Consider the following 25,538-nt stretch of genomic DNA (forward strand, 5'->3'; position numbering starts at 1 on the left):
TATTTTATTCAAAAAGCAGAATTTAAGCCAGAAACTAGATTGCAAATTTGGAATTTCATTGAAACTAAAATTCAATGAATTCTTCAATTCTCAAAGAGGCTACATAAATGTCACTTTGACTAAGATATATGCAATTCAGTTTTCTCCGTAGTTTTCTCCTAGGTGAAATTTTCACAACTTGTCAATAAAATACCTTTTAAAACCCCTGCAAGCAAGAAAATATATACAGATAAATTGGATAGTACTTGTTCGAATACTTTTGGTGGTTTTTAAATTGCAAAATGCTGGAAAATTATTTTAAACAGAAGATGAAAAATTATCACCTTGGAGAAACCTTAGGAGAAAAAGTGAATTGCATAAATGCCTTTTTACCCACCACTAAGTAAGAAACTTCTCAGAAAAATTTTGTAACTACTTTTTTTTTACCTTTTTGTACTTTTTCAATTGCAGAGTGCTGAAAAGTTATTTTAAATAGAAGATGAAAAGTTATCTCTTAGGAGAAAACATGAATTGGACCTGGCCTCTAATCGCATTTGGGGTATGAATAAAACTGCACTCCTGTCCACCAAAAATGGGATCTCTTATATGTATATGTGTTCTTAGCACCCAATTTTGTGAAAATGAATTAGAAATATATTTTTATTCAGTTGGGATATCAAATTACAATATTTTTTCTTTGGACTCTCTGCAAAGCAAAATTTAAACTGTTGGTACATATCAACATAATTATTTAAAATAAGTAGTTTAAAGCACCTTTGTACCCAAAGAAAATGTACTGATCCACATAAGTATTTACAATGCAGTTAGTAAAGGTGGCTATCAGTACTTTAAGATACATCCTTGCATGCGCTGGAAGCTCTTTATATTATTTATTGTCTCACACATTATACATTGTGTCTAAGTGGCTTAAGTTTTTACCTTTCTTGGGTTCTGTAGGAATTGTTTCTTCTTTTTTCTCTAGCTTCTCTGCAATTTTAAATGTGCAATATTGGATCATTATTATTTACACAGCAGCAGTTGTACATCCACCTCATACTCACAACATAATTGACTGAACTACATAATAGGGCAGTGTGAGCCTTTTTCTTCCCACCCTCAGATAATACAGCTTAGCATGGTTTAAGCCTAGTGCATTTTTAGCATAGTTCCCATCTATAGTGCCCCCCCCCCACACACACAAGATAATGAGGCAGCATGCACCCCACAAACACAAATAAATAATGTGTCCCACAATAAGCATAATCTGCCAACAAAAATCTCATTGTGACTAATAAAATGCGTCTAACAAAGCAATAAGTATTTTCAATAAGTGCAATCCATTCAGGGTTTAAATAAAACTGCACTTCTGTCTGAGGAACTATGGGATATAATACTTGCATATATGTGTTCCTACCATGAAAAATTGTGTAAAATCAATTACAATACTGCTTTCATTCAGCTGGGATATTAAAATCTTCATCACAACAACTTTACCATACCTTTCTTTGGTTCTTTGAGCTCTTCCTGTTTTTTCCCTGGAAGCTCTGTAAAATATCAGGGAGTTGGTAAATTACATTTTTATAACTGCTACACACCATTTCAGGTAAACTAAACCAAACAATAAGAGGGGAGCAAGTCATTAGGGTGTGTTGGGCGATAGGGATAATACGTACCAACAGCACTAAAGAAAAATCAGTGCTACGGGAGATGTTAGCATTATATCAATACAAATGCTACTAATAATGAAATTAATGCATAATGTAACAATTCCTGATTCAATAAACTATGAGCAATTAATCAAAGAGTTCAATCCTATAAAACTCTTAAAAAGCTACTAAAAACCACTACCTTCACACAACTCCCCTACAAGTTGCTAAGGAATATAGAATGCATGGGCGTAACAATAGGGGCTGCAGCCCATGCACCCACGGGGGGGGGGGGGGGGTATAAACAGGAAGTCGCGTCAGACACTAGAGAGAGAAGTGTCCGCTGCACATATATATAGTTATTTAAGCTGGAGGGGAGCACAGAGGGGAGAGCCAGAGGTGAGGGAGGGGGTCATCCCTCCTCCCCAGCGAGTGTGGCCATAGCTTTCCCCTCATGCTGCGAACCCTCCAGCCCCCCAAAACGGCCCTGAGCAGATCCCAGGGGGGGCCAACTTAAAATTTCTGCAGGGGGGCCCGGTGGGTCTTAGTTTCGCCCCTGATAGAATGTTACATGGTAAAATCTGTCAGACAATAAAAAATACCAATGCACATCATTTCATTCAATATGGTAGTCAAGCAATAGAGATAAAGTGCAGAAATTCAATCAATCAAAATCTTCGGTGCTCTATTGTTATCCATTTGGTCACGCTTATATGAAGAGGTTACTGTTCTGGAGTGCCGGAGTCAGTTGGTCTTCTAATTCATTAGTGTAATATAAATGATTAAGTTAGTGATTCTAGATCAGCTGACAGTGAAAACTATAAATGAATCAAGAACAAAAAGGTTCACCCAATCTGAGGTTCACCCAAATTGAGAAAAGTACCGGTAATACGGACTTCAGTGTAACTGTCATCTGTGATGGGAGAGGAGAAGAAGCCTAATGCATATTGTGGTCTGTTTCATCAGAAGCTGGCTTCAATGAAGATGTCGGTGGACTAAATTATGTGTTAGACTCCTCCACCCCCTCTCATCACAGATTCTGGCCTAACTGAGGTTGTAGTGCTATTTTAAATTCATGTCTCCTGTCTTTTCTCAAGCTCCATAAAAGCCATGTGTACATTCTGCACAAATTATAAAATTATTTACCTTTTTGTTTAACTGGTAATTTTTCTTCTTTTATCTCTAGTTTCTCTGCAAAGCAAAAATAAAATTGTTAAAACTTATGTATATTAATATTTGAAGCAAGCATTTTAAGGCACTTTGCAGGAAGACATGTTAACCCACCAAGTTCATTTAAATGCAGTTAGAAAAGGTAGCTGTGGCTACAAGTAATTTATTTCGTTCGTAGAGTGTTATTTACAGCCCTAGATAGCTAAAATTTTTACCTTTTTTGGGTTCTGTGGGTACCTTTTCTACTTTCTTCTCTAGCTTCTCTGTAATATTAAACATGTAAAATATTGGAACATTCTTGTATACTGCAACAGTTTTAAGTCCACCTAATAACTTAAAAAAACTATAAGAAGATATTGCTATGGAGGCAGTACGTGCCCCACAAACACACGAATAAGCAATGTGTTACCCAATAAGCATAATTAGCCACTGTGCTTACCAACTTAAATGCCTCTAATGGATTGCATATAATTTGACATAGAACGTTTACAATAATTGCATTGCATTTTTTGGTGAAAAAAACTGCATGCCTGTCTGGGGAAACATGGAAAAATAAACCTTGTATATGTTTGTTCCAAGCATGAAAACTTGTGCAAAATCAATTCCAATTCTGCTTTCGGTCATTTTGATGTATCAAATTATACACAACAACTTTACTGTACCTTTCTTTGTTTCTTTGAGCTCTTCTTGTTTCTTCACAGGAATCTCTGTACGATACAAAGGAAAGGGTAAATTACATTTTTACAGCTGCTCACAATTAGGAAAAGCTGAAGTGTAATGGCACCTATTATACTGTATCTCTTCAGCTGTCCACTTTTTAACAGCCCAATAAAAGCAATTTGTGTAAAGGCATTTACCTTTTTTGGGTTCAATGTGTATTTGTCCTTCTTTTATCTCTGGTTTCTCTGCAATGCAAAATTAAAACTGTTGAAACATATCAACAGTACTATTTAAAATAATAACTGTAAGGCACTTTGTGCTAAAGGAAGGCATATTAATCCACTAATCTCATTTAAATGCAGTTTGAAAAGGTGGCTAGTGGCTACAAGTACAGTAGTCCAGTGATCTCCTGCATGTATTACTAGCCAGTTCTACTATTTATATTGCTTATTGTCCCACAAGCTATATTTTAAATTATGCATAAATGTCTTAAATTGTTACCTTTCTTGGGCTCTATGGGCACTTCTTTCTTCTCTTGCTTCTCTGCAATATTAAATGTTAAACATTTTAGCGTTGTTTATTTAGCGCAACAGTTTATTGTCCACCTAAAAGTTAAAACAGCTATCAGTAGATTGCTTTGACTAGTTCAGTGATGTCTGGCATGCATCATCAGCAAGATCTACTATTCTCACAGAGCAGGTTATTTTGCAGTATTTTCCCAGATGTCTGTGTTTGAGAAGGGAGTTAGAATGCAGTATTTCTCTAAAATATCATAATTAGGTAGCATGGGCCCCTAAAATATGTAATTAGACCCCCCATGACATAATGAAGAATTGTGTTAGCCTCAGATAAAACAGTTTAGCAGAGTGTACACCCACACAACATAAACACATGATTATTTAATGTGTCATCCAATAAGCAGCATTCTGAACAAATTATAACAGTATTTACCTTTTTTGGGTTCAACTGGTACTTTTTCTTCTTTTATCTCTGGCCTCTCTGCAAGGCAAAATTAAAACTGGTAAAAATACCTACATTATTATTTAAAATGCATATTTTAACACACTGTTGTGTTGAAAGCAAGAATACTGGTCCACAAAGGCGTTTGAAATGCAGGTAGGAAAGGTGAAAATGTGACCACTAACACTTCTAGTTAGATATTAGCAAGCACTGTAAAATGTGAAATAGTTAATTTCCTTTTCACAGCTGCTATGTGTCTACAATCAGGAAACGTGGAAGCGTCATGGCATCTATTATACATTTATTCTTCATGTCTCCACTCATGTCTTTCCCAGCCTCATAGAAGACATGTGTGCAAAGAAATGTAGCTTTTTTGGGCTCAGCTGATAATCTATCTTCTTTGGTCTCAAGTTTCTCTACAATGCAAAATTAAAACTGTTGGGGAAATACTGTATCTACATGTTTTAGAAATATGTTAGAAAGAGATTTAGTCTACATTGGGTATTTAAAAAGCAGGTCGAAAATGTAAAGAAGTTGTTCCCAGCACTTTTAAATAGATTTTAGCTTAGATATTTTACCTTTTTTAGGCTGTGTGGATACTATTTCTTCTTTCTTCTCCAGCTTCTCTGCTATATTAATGTAAAATATTGGAGCACTGTTATTTATAGCAACAGTTTAAAGTCCACTTAATCACTAAAAAAATTATAAGCAGATTGCTCTGACTAGTTCACTGCAGTCCTGATTACATCATCAGCCAAATCTACTAGAGTCAGCTAGATAGTGTACTGGTAGAATTTGATGTAGGAGTTGAACCAATTGACAAAGGTTTGAATCCTGGCACATTCAGTATGAAAAAACAGTTAGTAATCTTTGGGCAAGGCTCCCAAATAATCCTGGTGCTGTAGAGCATGCATTAAGTGGCTGTAGCTGTGGAGCTTTGAGTCCTGTAGGAGAAAAGGGCAATATAAATGTTCAATGTCTGGTCTTGTACCGTATATACTTGTGTATAAACCGACCCCCATATAAACTGACCCCCCAACATTTACCTCCAAAAACCAGAAAAAAATGATTGACCCGTGTATAAGCCCAGGGTATGATATGGAGCTGTGACTGGGGTGATGGCTGTGGGTTTAGGGCTGTGGGGTGATGGCAGTGGGTTCAGGGCTGCTGGTTTAGGGCTGTGTGGTGATGGCTGAGGGTTCAGGGTTGTGGGTCCAGGGATGTGGGTTGAGGGTTTAGGCATATGAGCTGATGGCTGAGTGTCCCCCCCCATATAGAGCTGTGGCTGTGGGGTGATGGCTAAGGGTTCAGGGCTGTGGGTCCAGTGCTGTGGGCTGTGGGTCCAGGGATGTGGGCTAGAGGTTTAGGTATGTGAGCTGATGGCTGAGTCTCCCCAGATATATAGCTCCAGAGCTGAGCGACATGCATACCTGATACCTGTGTCCCTCTGCCGTATATCCTCCTGAATGGCTTGTACTTCCTTTTTTGCGATCTGCACCACATTGGGATTTCTCTAGCCTCAGTTGCAGCTTCATCTCTATGACGCCGGTAGCAGTGCATGTGATGAGAGGTGCCACTAGATGGTGTCATAGAAATGAAACTGCAGCTGGAAAGTAAATAGCGGCACAGATCAGTGAGCAGAAGAAGTACGATCCGTTCTCCTGATGCCGTGCGGACACTCGTGATAATGCATGCCGCTCAGCTCTGGGGAGTAGGGCAGGGGGTGCGGGACCCAGCCACTAGCCATCACTGAATACAACTGCACAACATTGCACATGACGCACAGGCAGGGAATCCAGGATGCAGCTACCGCATATAAATTATCGGTGACACCTTTTGCAGTAGTTTTTGCATGCAGCAGGTCACTATAATCTCAAGACTCATGTATAAACCAAGACCCCCACTTTTAGGCCACTTTTTGGTCCCAAAAACTCGGCTTATACACAAGTATATACGGTATACTATTCTGTGTTTGTGAGTGAAATATCATAATTAAGTAGCATGCGCCCCTAAATTAATGTTAGAGACAGGTATTTACCTTTTTTAGGTTCAACTGGTATTTTTTCTTCTTTGATCTCCGGTCTCTCTACAAAGCAAAATTAAAACTGTTAAAAATATGTACATTATTTTTTAAAATAAGTATTTTAAGACACTGTTGTGCTTAAAGTGAATCTCCTCCAGCTATAAAATAAAAATCCATCAGCGCTGCTGGAAAGAAAAGTTATATTTACCCGTGTAGTCTCGTCCCATGAAGCCGCCCGAAGACCGCGCATCACTCCACTTCCAGCGCCTGGCCCTTCCTCCACTCTCTCCTTGGAGAAAAATGCCAAGCTATTTACTGCAGTTGCTACTGCTGATGGATTTTTATTTTATAGCTGGAGATTCACTTTAAACACTTCCTGCAAAATGAACCTCTTAAAAATGTTCTCTTTGTACACTGACTAGTGCAAATAAGACATTTTATAAATGTCGATTTTAATAACATTCTCGTGCCCATTTTAACCCCTCAATGGAGGGTCGCAAAGTAGTTATAAAAAGTGTACTGATCCATGAAGGCTTTTGAAATTTAGAAAAGGTGGCTACCTACCAGCACTTTTAGATAGATCTTAGCATGTGCTGAAAGGTCCTTGCACTATTTACTGTTTCACAAGCTAAATTATGCACTATGCATTAAGTATTTACCCAGTGGCATAGCTACGGTGCTGTGGGCCCCGATGCAAGTTTTACAATGGGGCCCCCCTAGCACTCTATACACAACAATTGATACGGCGCACCAAAACTTGCCAATGGCAACTACAGTGTCAGAGGTGCAAGAAGGAGATGGGCAACAGTTTCTACCTCTGCACCCCCTATTGCTACGCTCCTGTATTTACCTTTCTTGGGCTCTGTGGGTACTTTTTCTTTCTTCTCATCTAGCTTCTCTGCAATATTAAATGTAAAATATTGGAACATTGTTACTTACATCAACAGTTTATAGCCCACCTAATAACCTAAAAAAAGAATCACAAAGACAAGACACAGGGAGCCCAATATAGTGCATACTGTACTGGTAAATGGATGTAAAAAAGCAAGTATGTAATAATACAAACCAGGGTTACCCTCCGGGCAACCACTGAATAAGGTGGAGAGATTAACGCCTCTGTTTTGCCTATACATAAAAAATTATCAGCATAGAATTTAAAAAGAATTTCATAACCCAACTGCCGCAGAGCCTCTGCCACCCAAAGCCTCTGTGAACCCACAACAAATACTGCCCACGGAGCGAGTGCAGTAGGTGGCAGTTATGGTTTGCACATGGAGCTGCGTCAATGTCATGCATTACAATTGTTGTTTAGTATTTTGGATTATGCAGCCTTTTCTACCTGTGCACTTTTATAGACCAGATATTGTTTCTAATCACTTTGGAGCGCAAAACAGACAAACATTCCCCACGTATACATATGCTATTATTTATTGTTTCACAAAATTATATTATACATTATGCATAATTGGTTTCAGTTTTTACCTTTCTTGGGCTCTGTGGGTACTTTTTCTTCTTTCTTCTCTAGCTTCTCTGCAATATTAAATGTAAAATATTGGAACATTGTTATGTACAACAATAGTGTGAAGTCCACCTAATAACTTAAAAAAATATCAGAAGAGATTGTTTTGACTAGTTCAGTGCAGTCCTGCATGCTTTATCAGCCAGTTTTACTATTCTCATAGTGGAGGGGATCTGCAGCCTCCATCCCTCCTCCTAATGTCTTTTGTTAGGGGATTTAAAAATGCAGCATTTTCTGATACACCATAAGCAATGTGTCATCCATTAAGCATAATTAGGCAATGTACCTACAAACATAAATGTCACTGGTACTAATGCATTACATCTATTACAACATCAGGCATTTTCAATAATAGCATTGCATTTCAGATTTTGGGGGTTTAAATACAACAGCATGCCTGTCTGGGGAAACAGGATATAACACTTGTCTATGGGTGTATATGTGTGTTCCTAGCATGAAAAAGTGTGTAAAATCAATGACAACCCTGATTTAATTCAGTTTGGGGTTTTAAATTATGGATACAATTATACTGTACCTTTCTTTGGTTCTTTGAGCTCTTCCTGTTTCTTCACTGGAATCTCTGTAAGATACATGGGAAAAGGGTAAATTACATTTCTACAGCTGCTTCATGCTTCCAATCAAGAAGTTTTAAATCAGGATGATACCATTTATTGGCTAACTACAATTGAATAAGAATAAACAAGCTTTCGGCCTTGCAGCCTTCGTCAGGTTTACATCCTGTTAGTTTGCAAGCTGGTGGTACAGACAGCTTATATACATGCAACATCAAAAGGGAAAACATATTTTTTTCAAGCATATATACGTCATTAAGATGCCTTAATACAAACAGACCATCTAAATGGGGTAAGATAAGGATCCTTGTTTACTCTATTGCTCACAGACCTGGTATTAGGATTGACCCAGAGGTATCGTAAATTCTTAGTTCACAAGTTCAGCTAGAGTGGCTGAGACAGTTCATATATCATCAATCTCATACCAATATAGAAAGTTGTTGTCCTTATTCAAACCCTTCTGCACAGCTTTGAACCAATTTATACATTTTGTTTCTGCTATTAATCGGTCATTTGACGTTTTGAAGCCACCCTTCAGGGCAGTGACACGAACACATGCTTACAATCAGGACAAGCTAAAGTGTTATGGATCCTATTGTACTGTATCTCTACATGTCTTCACTCTTTTCCCAGCCCTAGAAGAGCAATTTGTGTAAAAGTATTTACCTTTTTTGAGTTCAACAGGTATTTTTCCTTCTTTTATTTCTGGTTTCTCTGCAAAGCAAAATTAAAATTGTTTAAACATATCTATATTACTGTTGTAAATAATAATTTGAAGGCACCTTGTACTAAATGAAGGCATAGTAATCCACCAAACTCATTTAAATGCAGTTAGAAAAGGTGGCTAGTGGCTACAAGAAATGTATTTAGTTTGTAGAGTGTTATTTACAGCCCTACAAGCATAATTATACGCTGTGCATAGATAACTAATTTTTTTTTTTACCTTTTTTGGGCTCTGTGGGTACTTTTTCTTCTTTCTTTTCTAGCTTCTCTGTAATATTAAACATGTTAAGTATTGGGACATTCTTGCTTACTGCAGTAGTGCAGTGCTCTCATGCATGTGTTACTAGCCAATTCTACTATTTATATTATTTACTGTCCCGCAAGCTATATTTTATATTATGCATAAATGTCTTAAATGTGTACCTTTCTTGGGCTCCGTGGGTACTTCTTTCTTCTCTAATTTCTCTGCAATATAAAATATTGAAGCATTGTTATATAAAGCAACAGTTTATCGTACACCTAAAATAAAAAAAAATATATCAGCAGATTGCTCTGACTACAGTAGATCAGTAATGTGTTGCATGCATCATCAGCCAGATCTACTGTTCTCACAGTGGTGGATATTTTGCAGTCTGCTCCCAGACGCCTGTGTTTTAAGGGAACCTAAACTGAGAAGGATATGGATTTTTCCTTTTAAAATAATACCAGTTGCCTGACTCTCCTGCTGATCCTTTGGCTCTAATACTTTAAACTACAGCCATGAACAAGCATGCAGATCAGATTCTCCAACTGAAGTCAGACTGGATTAGCTGCATGCTTGTTTCAGGTGTGTGATTAAGCCACTAGTGCAGCCAAAGAGATCAGCAGGACTGCCAGGCAACTGGTATTGTTTAAAAGGATACACCCATATCCCTAGAATGCAGCATTTCTCTGAAAAATCATAATTAGGTAGCACGTGGCCCTAAAATATGTAATTAGACAATGCCCCCCTCAAAAACATAATGAAGAAGTGAATTAGCCTCAGATAAAACAGTTTGGAAGAGTGTACATTCACGTAACATAAATACATGATTATTTAACCACTTGACGACCGCAGTGTTAACCCCCCCCTAATGACCAGGCTCATTTTTGCTGTACTGGGCTGTGCCGGCTTTTCAGCCTCCTGCACAGCCCAGCTATGGAGCCCAGCGATCGGACTCACCTCCTTTTTTTGTCCCTAAGGGGACATGCCGCCGGAGGTGTCCGATCACTGTGGCCGTTTCTGTTTTTTTTTCCCAGCCTCTATGAGGCTCTCTCTTCCTCCTTCCCTCCCTCCCCTTCCCTCCTCCTCTCTGTAATCTTTATGTAACAGGACGGCGATCCATCCTGTTCTGCCTCTCATAGGTGTAAGCCTATGAGAGGACAACGCTCCCTGGCCAAACAGAGGCCGGGGATCGCCGATCTCGTACAGCACTACGGGGGACCGCAGTGCTGTGCAGTTGTAAACAAAGGGGATTTCTTTCCCCTTTTGTTTACAAACAGCCTGCTAGCTGTGGCCACGCCCATCAGTGTTAGGCGGTCCCCAGATGGTTAATGTGTTATCCAATATGCATAGTTAGGCATTCTGAACAAACTATAACAGTATTTACCTGTTTGGGGTTCAAATTGTACTGTTTCTTCTTTTATCTCTGGCCTCTCTGCTAAGCAAAATAAAAACTGTTAAAACATATCTACATTATTATTTAAAATATGTATTTTAACACAGTGTTGTGTTGAAGGAAATAATACTGGTCCACAAAGGCATTTGAAATGCAGGTAGAATAGGTGAAATGTAGCTACCAGGACTTTTAGCTAGATCTTAACATGCGCTGTAAAATGTGAAATAGTAAATATCCTCTCTATATTTGCTATTTGCTTACAATCAGAACATGTGGAAGTGTCACCTATTATACACTTGTTCTTTATGTCTCCACATGTCGTTCCCAGCCTCACAAAAGACATTTGTCCAAAGATATTTCTCTTTTTTGGGTTCTACCCAAAGCATTGCCAGTCAGGACCACTATTCTCATAGTAGAGGGTAGAATCAGGTATTTACCTTTTTTGGGCTCAACTGGTAATTTCTCTTCTTTGATCACTGGACTCTCTACAAAGCAAAGTTAAAACTGTTGGATAATATGTATGATATTTTTAAAAATATGTATTTTAACACACTGTTCTATTTAAAGGACAGCTATCAATAAGCATGTTTTTTTTAAAAAACGGAATGGGAATAGTTTGTGTAGTTGGTCTTAAGTGATGCTGTAGATCTCCCCTGCTTATCTCATCCTTTAATGTTTTAAAAGTGTCCCACTGATGGGTGTCTGGGACTGGTATCAGACGAGGGAATCATAAGGGGAGGGGAATATCTTGTCCTACATCTGTTAACTCTGTGTGTACTTATTAGTTTTTGAAGTAGATGCATTCCTCTACCTGAATGAGGTATCCAGATAACATGTGGGGATTTCAGTGATAGCTGTAGTGTCTAATGATAACTGATGTACAGTCTAAGCAGAAATAAAGCAATGTAAAAAAAAAATCTGTACTATTGTATGTAACACCTGACACCAATGCAGGATTTTCAGGGTTTTTTTTTCCTCTGTCAAAGAAAATTAGTCTGTAGTCTTCTGACAGATACAGAGACCAGCAATGGCTGTGTAGTTATATTTCAAATAAAAAGAATCACCTCTGCTAATGGATGCAGCTAAAATCTACAGAAACTAAAGTATAGCCTTTGGCCCCGATTTTAAACATGAAAAGTAGGAACATGCTTACACAGCTATTAAATAATACTTAGGCATTACTTGTACATTGTAGTTTTATAACACTTTCTTACTGATAGTTTCCCTCTAAAAAAGACATCTGGTCCACATGGGTATGTGAAATGCAGGTAGAAAATGTGAAGAGTTTGCTACCAACACTTTTAGATAGATCATAGCTGTAATGATCTGCTCAGCTGCCTGTGCAGGCAGGCAGCTTTTTGACCATTGTTTAGGTTTGCATGCTGCAGGACTCTGGAAAGGAGACCTTCTGTCAGTTTTGCAGCTTGTGCTTGCTGAGGAATTTGCATACGCTGGCCACATTCATTGGAGGCGTGTACTATAAGTACTATGTGTTTCCCACAATGCTTGGCTGGTCATAAGGATGCCTCCTGTGAAACACTCTGGAGAGTGTCAGCCTTGCTCATTGTTTGAATATCAGCTTAGAGTAATCCCTGGAAACTGCACTGGGCAGGTTTCCCTAGTGCAGTTAGGATTGCTTATCTGTTTTGTTTGTCTGTTTGCGATTGTCCTGTCCCAGCGGTGGTCGACAGGAAATCATTCTGTGTGTCTGGGTGCTAACCGAAACAGCGGTTGTTACTGGTAGCCCCTTCTGATCTGTTTCCCTGGATCGCACTAGCATCCTGCGCTAGTGCTGTGGATCCTTCTGTTCTGCTACTCTGTACCTGGATCGCACTAGCATCCTGCGCTAGTGCTGTGGATCCTTCTGTTCTGCTACTCTGTACCTGGATCGCACTAGCATCCTGCGCTAGTGCTGTGGATCCTTCTGTTCTGCTACTCTGTACCTGGATCGCACTAGCATCCTGCGCTAGTACTGTGGATCCTTCTGTTCTGACTTCCTGGATCGTGCTAGCCACTTTCGCTAGTGCTGTGGATCCTATCTCTCGCTTGTCCCTGTTTTCGTGTGTCTGTCTTGTCTGTGACGAACGCTTGCTGGAGGCTCGGTGAGGTAACCGTTAAGCAAGCGCTCGCGTCCTCTGTTTCATGTTTGTCTGTCGATGGTTAGTTAGGCGTGCTTGTCTCTATTGTGCTTATCACGTGGAGACCGCGCATGAACGCGTGCACTGTTGCGAATGAGTGCGGTGTTCGCGTTCGGTTAGCGTTTGTTATTTTCCGTATCTCCTCATTGTATGATTTGCTGTGCCTTTGCTATCCTCGTATTCTGTTCTGATCTGCCTTGTGTCACTTTTGGCAATCGCCTTTCTTGCGGTTGCGTTTCTGTTTCGTATCTGCTGTTGTGTGTGCGCTGTCGCGGGGTAACGATTAGATTGGCGCACACACATACAACCTGTCCCTTTGCTCGTTCTCATTCGCAATCGCTTCTCTTGCGATTGCGTTCTGCGCTTCGTACAATTCCTGTCTGGCATTTGTGGAGGTACAGAGGATTGGTTCCTCTGCACTCCCCAGCGCCATCTGCCGACAGGAATTTCCCTCTACGGGTGCGTAGCACCTTTTGCTGGGTTCCTGTAATTATACGCTTGTGGAGGATTTCCGCCGTATCAGCGCACGCGTTGTGCGCTGATCACGGAGAAAGTTCCACAATCGTTACAATAGCATAGTTATTTTACCTTTCTTGGGCTCTGGGGCTACTTTTTCTTCTTTCTTCTCTAGCTTCTCTGCTATAGTAAATGTAAAATATTGGAGCATTGTTATGTACAGCAATAGTGTGAAGTCCACTTAATAACTTAAAAAATTATCAGAAGAGATTATTTTGACTAGTTCAGTGCAGTCCTGCATGCTTTATCAGCCAGTTTTACTATTCTCATAGTGGAGGGGATCTGCAGCCTCCTTTCCTCCTCCTAATGTCTTTGTTAGGGGAATTAGAAATGCAGCATTTTCTGATACGCCATAATCAAAGTGTCACCCAATAAGCATAATTAGGCAATGTGCCAACAAACATAAATGTCACTGGGACATGCATTACATTTATTACAACATCAGGCATTTTCAATAATAGCAGTGCATTTCAGATTTTGGGGGTTTAAATACAACAGCATGCCTGTCTGGGGAAACAGGATATAACACTTGTATATGTGTGTATATGTGTGTTCCTAGCATGACAAAGTGTGTAAAATCAATTACAACCCTGATTTAATTCAGTTGCTTTTTTTAACTATTTTATTAAATTAAAATTTAATTAATTACATTTAAATTATGCACAAAATTATACTGTACCTTTCTTTGTTTCTTTGAGCTCTTTCTGTTTCTTCACTGGAATCTCTGTAAGATACATGGGAAAGGGTAAATTACATTTTTACATCTGCTTCATGCTTACAATCAGGGTAAGCTGCAGTGTTATGGCTCTTATTAAACTGTATCTCTACATGTCTCCCATCTTTTTCCCAGCCATAGAAAAGCAATTTGTGTAAATGTATTTACCTTTTTTGGGTTTAACGGGTATTTTACTTTCTTTTATCTCTGGTTTCTCTGCAAAGCAAAATTAAAACTGTTTAAACATGTCTATATTACTATTTTAACCACTTAAGCACCGCAGTCTTAAAACCCCTTAAGGACCAGACACTTTTTTTCCATTCAGACCACTGCAGCTTTAACGGTTTATTGCTCGGTCATACAACCTACCACCTAAATGAATTTTACCTCCTTTTCTTGTCACTAATACAGATTTCTTTTGGTGCTATTTGATTGCTGCTGTGATTTTTAGTTTGTATTATATTCATCAAAAAAGACATGAATTTTGTCAAAAAAATGATTTTTTAAACTTTTTGTGCTGACATTTTTCAAATAAAGTAAAATTTCTATATACATTTTTGTCCAGATTTATTGTGCTACATGTCTTTGATAAAAAAAAATCCAATAAGTGTATATTTATTGGTTTGGGTAAAAGTTATAGCGTTTAAAAACTATGGTGCAAAAATTGAATTTTCCCATTTTGAAGCATCTCTGACGTTTCTGAGCACCTGTCATGTTTCATGAGGTGCTAGAATTCCAGGATAGTATAAATACCCCCTAAATGACCCCATTTTGGAAAGATATACAAAGGGAAACCGAGAGCCCGATTTAGTGTAGTAAGTATTGTACTAAATGGAAGATTTTAATGAGTACAATAGATATACTCACAAATCAGGGACACCGCAAAGGCAACCACTGTATAGGCAGGTGAGGAGATTATCCCATCCCCACTAAGGATTAAGAAGTCTCACTCTGTAGATAGGAAAAAAGAAGCGGTATCCCCCTCCACCAAGGGTGGATCTTAGGTACTGTGTACAAGTCAGAGGCGCTAACAGGATAAAACAATACGATACACCGTTAAAAAGGCTTGGGAGGCAGTGGTGGACTTATCTCCTGCAAGCAGACACCAGAAACTGTCTATTCAATTGATACAGATTTTATTGGCATACTCCAAAAAGAGGGACTGTGACCCGTTTCACAGGTATAAACCTGCTTCCTCAGGCAATAGGGTAAAGGAGCATACAACAGAAATTGCCTGAGGAAGCAGTGCTATACCTGCGAAACGTGTCGCAGTCCCTCTTTTTGGAGTATGCCAATAAAATCTGTATCAATTAAATAGACAGTTTCTGGTGTCTGCTTGTGGGAGGTAAGTCCACCACTGCCTCCCAAGCCTTTTTAACGTTTTATCGTATTGTTTTATTCAATTTTAAAAATAAGACATCCCAAAGTATTCACTAAGAGGCATGGTGAGTTCATAGAAGATTTTATTTTTTGTCACAAGTTAGCGGAAAATTACACTTTGTGACAAAAAAATAAATAAAAAAAGTTTCCATTTCTGCTAACTTGTGACAAAAAAAAATTAAATCTACCACGGACTCACCATGCCCCTCTCTGAATACTTTGGGGTGTCTACTTTCCAAAATGGAGTCATTTGTGGGGTGTGTTTACTGTTCTGGCATTTTTGGGGGTGCTAAATTGTAAGCACCCCTGTAAAGCCTAAAGGTGCTCATCGAAATTTGGGCCCCTTAGCGCACCTAGGCTGCAAAAAAGTGTCACACGTGTGGTATTGCCGTACTCAGGAGAAATAGTATAATGTGTTTTGGGGTGTATTTTTACACATACCTATGCTGGGTGGGAGAAATATCTCTGTAAATTAGATTTTTTTACACACAATTGTCCATTTACAGAGATATTTCTCCTACCCAGCATTGGTATGTGTAAAAATACACCCCAAAACACATTATACATGCGATACCACATGTATGACATTTTTTTGCAGCCTAGGTGCACTAAGGGGTCCAAAGTCCTATGAGTACTTTTAGGATTTTACAGGTCATTTTGAGGCATTTGGTTTCTAGACTACTCCTCACAGTTTAGGGCCCCTAAAATGCCAGGGCAATATAGGAACCCCACAAGTGACCCCATTTTAGAAAGAAGACACCCCAAGGTATTCTGTTAGGAGTATGGTGAGTTCATAGAAGATTTTACTTTTTGTCACTAGTTAGCGGAAATTGATTTTTATTAGTTTTTTTTTCACAAAGTGTCATTTTCCAGGAGGACACCTTGTCCATGGTAGTGGTCGAGATGTCAGGGGTGTGGAGGTAGATTTGGGTGTCATCTGCATACAGATAATAGTTAAAACCCATGGAGGAGATAACCTTGCCAATGGAGGATGTGTATAGGGTGAACAGTAGGGGGCCAAGGACCGAGCCTTGATGCAAGCAATGCACTGTGGAGGTGATCTGGGGGGGGGGGGGGGGGTCTGAGGGCGATCTGGGGGTGTGGGTGGGTAATTTGGGTACCCGCAAGGGGAATATTAGGGTCTGATCTGATGGGTAGCAGTGACAGGTGGTAACAGGGGGTGATTGATGGGTGATTGATGGGTGATCAGTGGGTGATTAGAGGGGAGAACAGATGTAAATAATGCACTGGGGAGGTGATCATGGGGGGGTCTGAGGGCAATCTGAGGGTGTGGGCGAGTGTTTGGGTGCCTGCAAAGGGCAGATTAGGGTTTGATCTGATGGGTAGCAGTGACAGGTAGTGACAGGTGGTGACGGGGTGATTGATAGGTGATCAGGGTGTGATTAGAAGGGAGAATAGATGCAAGCAATGCACTGGCGAGGTGATCAGGGGGGGTCTGAGGGCAATCTGAGGGTGTGGGCGGGTGATTGGGTGCCCGCAAGGGGCAGATGATGGTCTGATCTGATGGGTATGATGGGTAGCAGTGGCAGGTGGTGACAGGGGTTGATTGATGGCTGATTGATGGGTGACCAGTGGGTTATTAGAGGGGAGAACAGATGTAAATAATGCACAGGGGAGGTGATAAGAAGGGTCTGAGGGTGATCTGAGGGTGTGGCAGGTGTTTGGGTGCCCGCAAGGAGCAGATTAGGGTCTGATCTGATGGGTAGCAGTGACAGGTGGTGACAGGGGGTGATTGATGGGTGATTGATGGGTGATCAGTGGGTGATTAGAGGGGACAACAGATGTAAACAATGCACTTGGGAGGTGATCTGAGGGTGGGTCTGTGGGCGATCTGAGGGGGTGGGTGGGCGATCAGGTGCCCGCAAGGGGCAGGTTAGGGTCTAATCTGATGGGTGACAGTGACAGGTGGTGACAGGAGGTGATTTATGGGTGATTGACAGGTGATTGACAGGTGTTCAGTGGGTGATTACAGGGTAGAATAGATGTATACAGAACACAGGGGGGGGAGGGGGTCTGGGGAGGATCTGAGGGTGAGGGGGGTGATCAGAAGCCCCAGGGGGCAGTTTAGGACCTAATCTAAATTTTAGCATTGACAGTGACAGGGGGGGATTGATGGATGACTAGGGGGGTGATTGGGTGCAAACAGTGGTCTGAGGAGGTGATCGGGGGGGGGGGGGGGGTCTGAGGGGTGCTGTGGGCGATCAGGGGGCAGGATGAGAGTGTGTGTGTCATTACAGGCACAGCTGCAACCTCCCCTGGTGGTCCCTCGATCACTGGGACCACCTGGGCAGGAGGCAGCCTGTATAATACGCTTTGTATACATTACAAAGCGTATTATACGCTTTGAATGCGGCAGATCGAGGTTAACAACCCGCCGGTGCTGCTAATTGGCCGGCGGGTTGACGTCACTATTTCTCTATCTTTTCTTTTTATAAGCTTGTAAACAGTGATGGATGCAAAATGGAAATAATGCTCTTTTATTTCCAAATAAAATATTGTCGCCATACATTGTGATAGGGACATAATTTAAACGGTGAAATAACCGTGACAAATGGGAAAATACAATACGTGGGTTTTAATTATGGAGGCATGTATTATTTTTAAACTATAATGGCCGAAAACTGAGAAATAATGAAATTTTTCATTTTTTTTTCTTATTCTTACTGTTAAAATGCATTTACAGTAAGGTAGCTCTTAGCAAAATGTACCCCCCAAAGAAAGCCTAATTGGTGGCGGAACAAACAAGATATAGATCAGTTCATTGTGTTAAGTTGTGATAAAGTTATAGGCTAATGAATGGGAGGTGAACATTGTGCTCAGATGCATAAAGTGAAAACGACTGAGAGCTTAAAGAGAAACTCCAACCTAGAATTGAACTTTATCCCCATCAGTAGCTGATACCCCCTTTTACATGAGAAATATAATGCTTTTCACAAACAGACCATCAGGGGGCGCTGTATGACTGATTTTGTGCTGAAACCCCTCCCACAAGAAGCTCTGAGTACCACTGTACTCTGGGCAAACTGCCACAATGTAACAATGTTCACAGACAGGAATTAGCTATTTACAGCTGTCTCTAACAGCCAAAACAGCTAGAAGCAGCTACATAACCTGCCCACAGTAAAAATGTCGCCATGTAATAAATGTCAGAATGTAAATCGGGGAGAGGAAAGATTTTACAATGAGCAAACACTGACTAAATTATTTATACATAATTATGGTAAAAAATTAAGCACTTTTTTTACTACATTATTTTCACTGGAGTTCCTCTTTAAGTGGTTAAATGCAGTTAGGATAGGTGGCTAGTGGCTACAAGTAATGTATTTAGTTTGTAGAGTGTTATTTACAGCCCTACAAGCATAATTATACATTGTGCACAGATAAATATATTTTTTTTACCTTTCTTGGGTTCTGTGGGTACTTTTCCTTCTTTCTTTTCTAGCTTCTCTGTAATATTAAACATGTAAAGCATTGGAACATTCTTGCTTACTGCAGTAGTTCAGTGCTCTCATGCATGTGTTACTAGCCAGTTCTACTATTTATATTATTTACTGTCCCGCAAGCTATATTTTATATTGCGCATAAATGTCTTAAATGTGTACCTTTCTTGGGCTCCGTGGGTACTTCTTTCTTCTCTAGTTTCTCTGCAATATAAAATATTAAAGCATTGTTATATAAAGCAACACTTTATCGTACACCTAAAATTAAAAAAACAACAACATATCAGCAGCTTGCTTTGACTAGATCAGTAATGTGTTGCATGCATCATCAGCCAGATCTACTGTTCTCACAGTGATGGATATTTTGCAGTCTGCTCCCAAACCTCTGTGTTTTAAGGAAACCTAAACTGAGAAAGATATGGATTTTTCCTTTTAAAATAATACCAGTTGAGTGACTCTCCTGCTGATCCTTTATCTGTAATACTTTTAGCCACAGCCCCTGAACAAGCATGCGGATCAGATTCTCCGACTGAAGTCAGACTGGATTAGCTGCATGCTTGTTTCAGGTGTGTGATTCAGCCACTAGTACAGCCAAAGAGATCAGCAGGACTGCCAGATGGCCCGAACGGTTCACCAGGGGAACTTGTTAGTGTGAAGATCAGCTGTTCACATTCGCGTCAAACCACGAACACATAGCGAGTTCGATTTGCCCCACTATACCACATCATTGGGCTAAACTTTGCCCCCCTCACATGACAGCCAATCAGGCTGCACTCCCTCCTGGAACCCCGCCCCCTCCCCCCTTATAAAAGACAGCAGTGTCAGGCATCTTCTCACTCTGTCTGCTGCTACTATAGTGAGACAAGGGAGAGGTTGCAGGAGAGATAGGGAAAGCATTAGTTAGCTCTTGTTAGCTTGCTCCTAGTTGATATTTGTCGCTGAAAAGCACCACAAAAAAAGCTGTTTTGAGAGCTAATGTTCTTGTGATGTGTTTTTTGTGTGTGCCACTGACACTGCATATACAGCCCTGTCTGTTGCAGCTGGCACTTGCTATACTGTGCCAAGCCCAGCAAACTGTATTATACCAGTCAGTGCATACCTTTCACTACATCTCTGACTGCAAACTGCTTTATACAGTGCATCTGTGTGACTGCACACTGTATTATACCAGTCAGTGCATATCTCTCTCTGCATCTGTGTGACTGCACACTGTATTATACTAGTCAGTGCATACCTTTCACTGCATCTGTGTGACTGCAGACTGTATTATACCAGTCAGTGCATACCTTTCACTGCATCTTGGACTGTACATTGTATTACACCAGTCAGTGCATACCTTTCACTGCATCTATGTGTCTGCACACTGTATTAGTCCAGTCAGTGTATACCTTTCACTGCAGCTGTGACTGCACATTGTTTTATACCAGTCAGTGCATACCTTTGCACTGATATCTGTGACTGCATGGCACATGTGCTGAATCTTATAATCCAAAGCTTGTGTGTAAGTACCCAGGCTTACAGGAGGTCCTGAAGCAGTCCAGGAAGGTGTGTGGGCATTTCAGGCATTCCTACAAGGCCATGGCGCGCTTGGCCAATATTCAGCAGAGAAACAACTTGCCGGTGAGGCGCTTGATTTGCTATAGCCCGACTCACTGGAATTCAACGCTCCTCATGTTTGACCGTCTGCTACAACAAGAGAAAGCCATCAACGAGTATCTGTACAGCTACAGTCAAAGGTCAGGCTCTAGGGAGCTGGGGATTTTCTTGCTGAGGTACTGGACACTCATGCGTAATGCCTGCAGGTGACAAACCAGGTGAGTCGCAGTGAAGGCGTCATCAGCGACTTGATCCCATATGCTTTCTTCCTGGAGTGTGCCGTGCGTAGAGTGGTGGATCAAGCTGTAGAGGAGCAGGAAAAAGGAAGAGGAGGAAGAGTTGTGGGAACCACCACGACCAGAACCAGATTTGTCACCAACACCTGCGGCAGCACGGAGGAGGAGGAGGAAGAGTCCTCTGGGGAAGAGGAGTCAGATGAGGAAGGTGGTTTTTTTGAGGAGGAGGTGGAAGAACAACCGCAGCAGGCCTCGCAGAGAGCTTGTGCTGCTCACCTTTCCCGTGGTATTGTTTGTGGCTGGGGGAGGAGGATAACTTACCTGACATTACTGAGGAAGAGAAAGAGGAGTTGACTAGTAGGTAGGCATCCAACTTTGTGCAGATGAGGTCTTTAATGTTGTCCAGTCTGTTGAGGGACCTCTGTATAAAAATCTCAAGGGGAATGACCTGTACTGGGTGGCAACGCTACTAGACCCTCGGTATAAGCACAAAGTGGCAGAAATGTTACCAAATAAACACAAGTCTGAAAAGATGCAGCACTTGAAACACCATTTGGCAAGTTTGCTTTACAGTGTGTTTAAGGGTGATGTCCCAGCACAATGGAATAAAGGTGCCACTGCCAGTAATCTTCCTCCTCCTCCCATGTCCACGCAGGCAAGAACAGGACGCTCTAGCGATTTCATGGTGATATCGGACATGCGGACATTCTTTAGTCCAACACCTCACCTTAGCCCTTCCGGATTCACCTTTCACCAACGCCTTGACCAGCAGGTAGCCGACTACCTAGCCTTAAGTGTGGATATAGACACTCTGAGCAGCAATGAACCTGTGGACTACTGGGTGTGCAGGCTTGACCTGTGGCCAGAGCTGTCACAATTTGCCATCCAACTTCTAACTTGCCCTGCCTCAAGCGTCCTGTCAGAAAGGACCTTCAGCGCAGCTGGAGGCATTGTCAGTGAGAAGAGAAGTCGCCTAGATCAAAAAAGTGTTCAGTACCTCACCTTTATCAAAATGAATGAGGCATGGATCCCGGAGGGCTACTGCCTGCCCGAAGACTAAGTAAGTCCACACCCAGCATCTCTGCCTGCACGCCATTTAACTGCCTGCCCGAAGAGTAAATCAGTCCCCACACAGCATCTCTGCCTGCCGGCTGCTGCTGCCTGCCCCAAGACTAAGACAGTCCCCACACAGCATCTCTGCCTGCAGGCCACTTGACTGCCTTCTCCGCCACCAACAGCAGGGTCCAGGACTCCAGGTGGATTCCTGAATTTAAGCGGCCGCTAACAAACATTATGAAAATGTTGCTGGTGCGTGTACATGCCTGCCTACTTTTTCTGGCTGCACTGAGCTTGGTGGATGAAGCCGTATTCATCCACCAAGCTCATTTAACCACTTTGTCCTCCTTGACGTATAAAAACGTCAAGGGGGACATGCGCGCTCCCGTGGCCGATCGCGCTCCCGGTTGTGCTTTCGGTAGCCCAGGAATCAATGTATCGGGCTATTGTGCCCCGATCACTGATTCCTCTCCCCCCAGAAAAAGCGACAGCTTCTCTCGGAAGCTATGCCTTTTCTGACTCTATTTCACTCTAAGCGTACATTGTACGCGTAGAGTGACGTCATGTAAACAAATTCAAGATTGCCATCTTGTGGCCAAAAAGTAAAACTACATCTAAAAGTAAAAGAACATTACAATACCCAAATATTTCCCCAAATAAAACACTATTTATATCCCACCCTCCCAAAAATACCCACATAAAATGTTTAATAAAAAAGACAAAAACATTACTATAAAAAAAACAAACACATACATATTTACCTAAGGGTCTAAACTTTTTAAATATCTATGTAAAGATGAAATATTTCTCTATATTTTCTTTTTATAAGCTTGTAAACAGTGATGGATGCAAAATGGAAATAATGCTCTTTTATTTCCAAATAAAATATTGTCGTCATACATTGTGATAGGGACACAATTTAAACAGTGAAATAACCGTGACAAATGGGCAAATACAATACGTGGGTTTTAATTATGGAGGCATGTATTATTTTTAAACTATAATGGCCGAAAAATGAGAAATAATGCATTTTTTCATTTTTTTTCTTATTCCTACTGTTAAAATGCATTTACAGTAAGGTAGCTCTTAGCAAAATGTACCCCCCAAAGAAAGCCTAGTTGGTGGCGGAAAAAACAAGATATAGATCAGTTCGTTGTGATAAGTTGAGATAAAGTTATAGGCTAATGAATGGGAGGTGAACATTGCTCGGATGCATAAAGTGAAAACGACTGAGAGCTTAAGTGGTTAAATGCAGTTAGGATAGGTGGCTAGTGGCTACAAGTAATGTATTTAGTTTGTAGAGTGTTATTTACAGCCCAACAAGCATAATTATACATTGTGCACAGATAAATAATTTTTTTTTATACCTTTCTTGGGTTCTGTGGGTACTTTTTCTTCTTTCTTTTCTAGCTTCTCTGTAATATTAAACATGTAAAGTATTGGGACATTCTTGCTTACTGCAGTAGTTCAGTGCTCTCATGCATGTGTTACTAGCCAGTTCTACTATTTATATTATTTACTGTCCCGCAAGCTATATTTTATATTATGCATAATGTCTTAAATGTGTACCTTTCTTGGGCTCCGTGGGTACTTCTTTCTTCTCTGGTTTCTCTGCAATATAAATATTAAAGCATTGTTTTATAAAGCAACAGTTTATTGTACACCTAAAATTAAAGAGATCAGCAGGACTGCAAAGCAACTGGTATTGTTGAAAGGAAACACCCATATCATCAACGCTAGGTGCCTCTGTTGATGATAGGTGCCTAGCGTTGATGATACTGGCAGATGCTGTTTACTCCTGTTTGTTATTGTCTGATGAGGCGGGTTTGTGTCCCGTGAAACGCGCTGCACTTTATTTGAAGTATCCAATAAAATAGTTTTGACTGAAAATCTACAGTCGTGTGTTCTGCTTGGAGGAGGTAAGTCTATCACTGCCTTCTCTATTACCAAGATGGGTTTTTGAGTTCTTTTAGCGGTTTTTATTCTGTTGGCACCTTTGTTATCCTATTAGATACAGTTGTTTGTCATCTGCGTAACAATGGTATCCTAGGCCATAGTTCTAGACTATTTTTGCCCACTGGGAGCATGTAGACTGCAAAAAGTAATGGAGATAGCACAGAACCCTGTAGAACTCCATAGGCAAGTGACACTGGGTTAGAGTAGTGTGTGCCCAGACAAACATGCTGTGTCCTGCCAGATAGGAGGGACTGAAACCAGGTAAGAACAGCACCCCTTAGGCCACAGTAATTCTTCAGTCTCTGGATTAGGTGAAGATTAGGAAAAGGTGGCTAACAGCACTTTTAGATATAACTTAGCATGTGCTGAAAGCTTTTTATACTATTTACTGTTCCACAAGCTAAATTATACACTATACATTAACTTTTTACCTTTCTTGGGCTCTGTGGGTACTTTTTCTTCTTTCTTCTCTAGCTTCTCTGCAATATTAAATGTAAAACATTATAGCATTGTTACTTACAGCAATTTATAGTTCACCTAATAACGTAAAAAAAATGATCAGCATAGACTTCAAAAGAATTGGGGGGGCGTGGCCGGAGCTCAGCGTGGATGGCAGCAGCGTGAAGAGCTCCTGATCCCAGCCAGCTAAAGCGACATCACACAGCATGCCAGACGGGGAAATTCAGTCCCAAACCCCAGCGGAGGAGGAGATGGAAGCCTCCAGCACCTCACAGCAGGATACCCAGCGTCCACAACGCATCCCCGACATGTTCAAACGGAGAAGGTCTGGGCCGCATGGAGAGCAAGATGGCGCCGGCTCCTCCGGGACGCGTAAGTCCGCATTGCCAGTTCGCATGACGAACGCATCCCATAGCAATAAACAGGCGGCAAGCGTACAAAATTCCGCATCCAGCCGCGGAGGGGCCTCACAAATACCCGCAAAGCAGGCATCCAATGTGGCCCTGCCCCGCAGTCCATCAGCCTCAGAGTCCTCTGAACAGGGGGTACCCTCCCCCACCTTTCTTAGCCCAGCCAAATCTAAGCCCAGGCTGTCAGGCCCGGCAGACTCACAGGCAGAAGCTCTCTCCCTTCTCACAGCAGTCACAGGCCACAGCAGTGCATTTGCAGAGATCCCTGACTCCAACCAGCCAGTGGACCGTGCTTTTCTTAAGGATATGATGATTGCTCTGGAAACCTCCATGTCAAACAAGATACTGACTATAGCAAATTCTATGCAACAGTTTCATGATGATCTGGGAGCTCGTGTGTCACTTACTGAAGACAGTGTCTCCATGTTAATTGAGGAACACAATAAGACTGTCACTGAGCTTGAACGACATGACTCAACTAATGAGGCTACGCAGTTGAAGATTGCTGACCTAGAGGACCGTAATCGCTGCTGTAATCTTAAATTTAGGGGTATCGATGAATCGATAAACAGCGCACAATTGAAAAGCTACTTGATAGAAATGGTCAGGTCAGCAGTACCTCAGTTTTCCAGCATTGAATACACAATCGAACGGGCTCACAGACTGCCTAAGCCCGCCTTTCTACCTGAAAGGATTCCCAGAGATACTATAGCATGCTTTCAGTTT

General features: G+C 41.1%; 1 protein-coding gene across 50 annotated transcripts in view; it reads right to left on the reverse strand.

The window, feature by feature from the left end:
• The window catches only part of LOC137503854 (titin homolog), a 1,065,379-nt gene that overhangs the window by 154,702 nt on the left and 885,139 nt on the right, over window positions 1-25,538 (reverse strand). For 46 of the 50 annotated variants that reach the window (XM_068231415.1, XM_068231409.1, XM_068231432.1 and 43 more), the window contains 26 exons: window positions 24,375-24,422; window positions 23,557-23,598; window positions 23,355-23,402; window positions 19,262-19,303; window positions 19,059-19,106; window positions 14,427-14,474; window positions 14,223-14,267; window positions 13,616-13,666; window positions 11,327-11,374; window positions 10,881-10,931; window positions 9,676-9,717; window positions 9,473-9,520; window positions 9,196-9,243; window positions 8,493-8,537; window positions 7,921-7,968; window positions 7,289-7,336; window positions 6,454-6,501; window positions 4,994-5,044; window positions 4,407-4,454; window positions 3,957-3,998; window positions 3,653-3,700; window positions 3,458-3,502; window positions 3,011-3,058; window positions 2,772-2,816; window positions 1,479-1,523; window positions 919-966 (listed from right to left, as the gene is read on the reverse strand). In XM_068231415.1, coding sequence (XP_068087516.1) covers window positions 919-966; window positions 1,479-1,523; window positions 2,772-2,816; window positions 3,011-3,058; window positions 3,458-3,502; window positions 3,653-3,700; window positions 3,957-3,998; window positions 4,407-4,454; window positions 4,994-5,044; window positions 6,454-6,501; window positions 7,289-7,336; window positions 7,921-7,968; window positions 8,493-8,537; window positions 9,196-9,243; window positions 9,473-9,520; window positions 9,676-9,717; window positions 10,881-10,931; window positions 11,327-11,374; window positions 13,616-13,666; window positions 14,223-14,267; window positions 14,427-14,474; window positions 19,059-19,106; window positions 19,262-19,303; window positions 23,355-23,402; window positions 23,557-23,598; window positions 24,375-24,422 — 1,218 coding nt within the window. The remainder of the gene's footprint in view (window positions 1-918; window positions 967-1,478; window positions 1,524-2,771; window positions 2,817-3,010; window positions 3,059-3,457; window positions 3,503-3,652; window positions 3,701-3,956; window positions 3,999-4,406; window positions 4,455-4,993; window positions 5,045-6,453; window positions 6,502-7,288; window positions 7,337-7,920; window positions 7,969-8,492; window positions 8,538-9,195; window positions 9,244-9,472; window positions 9,521-9,675; window positions 9,718-10,880; window positions 10,932-11,326; window positions 11,375-13,615; window positions 13,667-14,222; window positions 14,268-14,426; window positions 14,475-19,058; window positions 19,107-19,261; window positions 19,304-23,354; window positions 23,403-23,556; window positions 23,599-24,374; window positions 24,423-25,538) is intronic. The other 4 variants (XM_068231403.1, XM_068231399.1, XM_068231422.1 and 1 more) reach the window with 4 other exon arrangements.

This window comes from Hyperolius riggenbachi, chromosome 4 (genome assembly GCF_040937935.1).
Source record: "Hyperolius riggenbachi isolate aHypRig1 chromosome 4, aHypRig1.pri, whole genome shotgun sequence".
Taxonomy (NCBI): Eukaryota; Metazoa; Chordata; class Amphibia; order Anura; family Hyperoliidae; genus Hyperolius; species Hyperolius riggenbachi.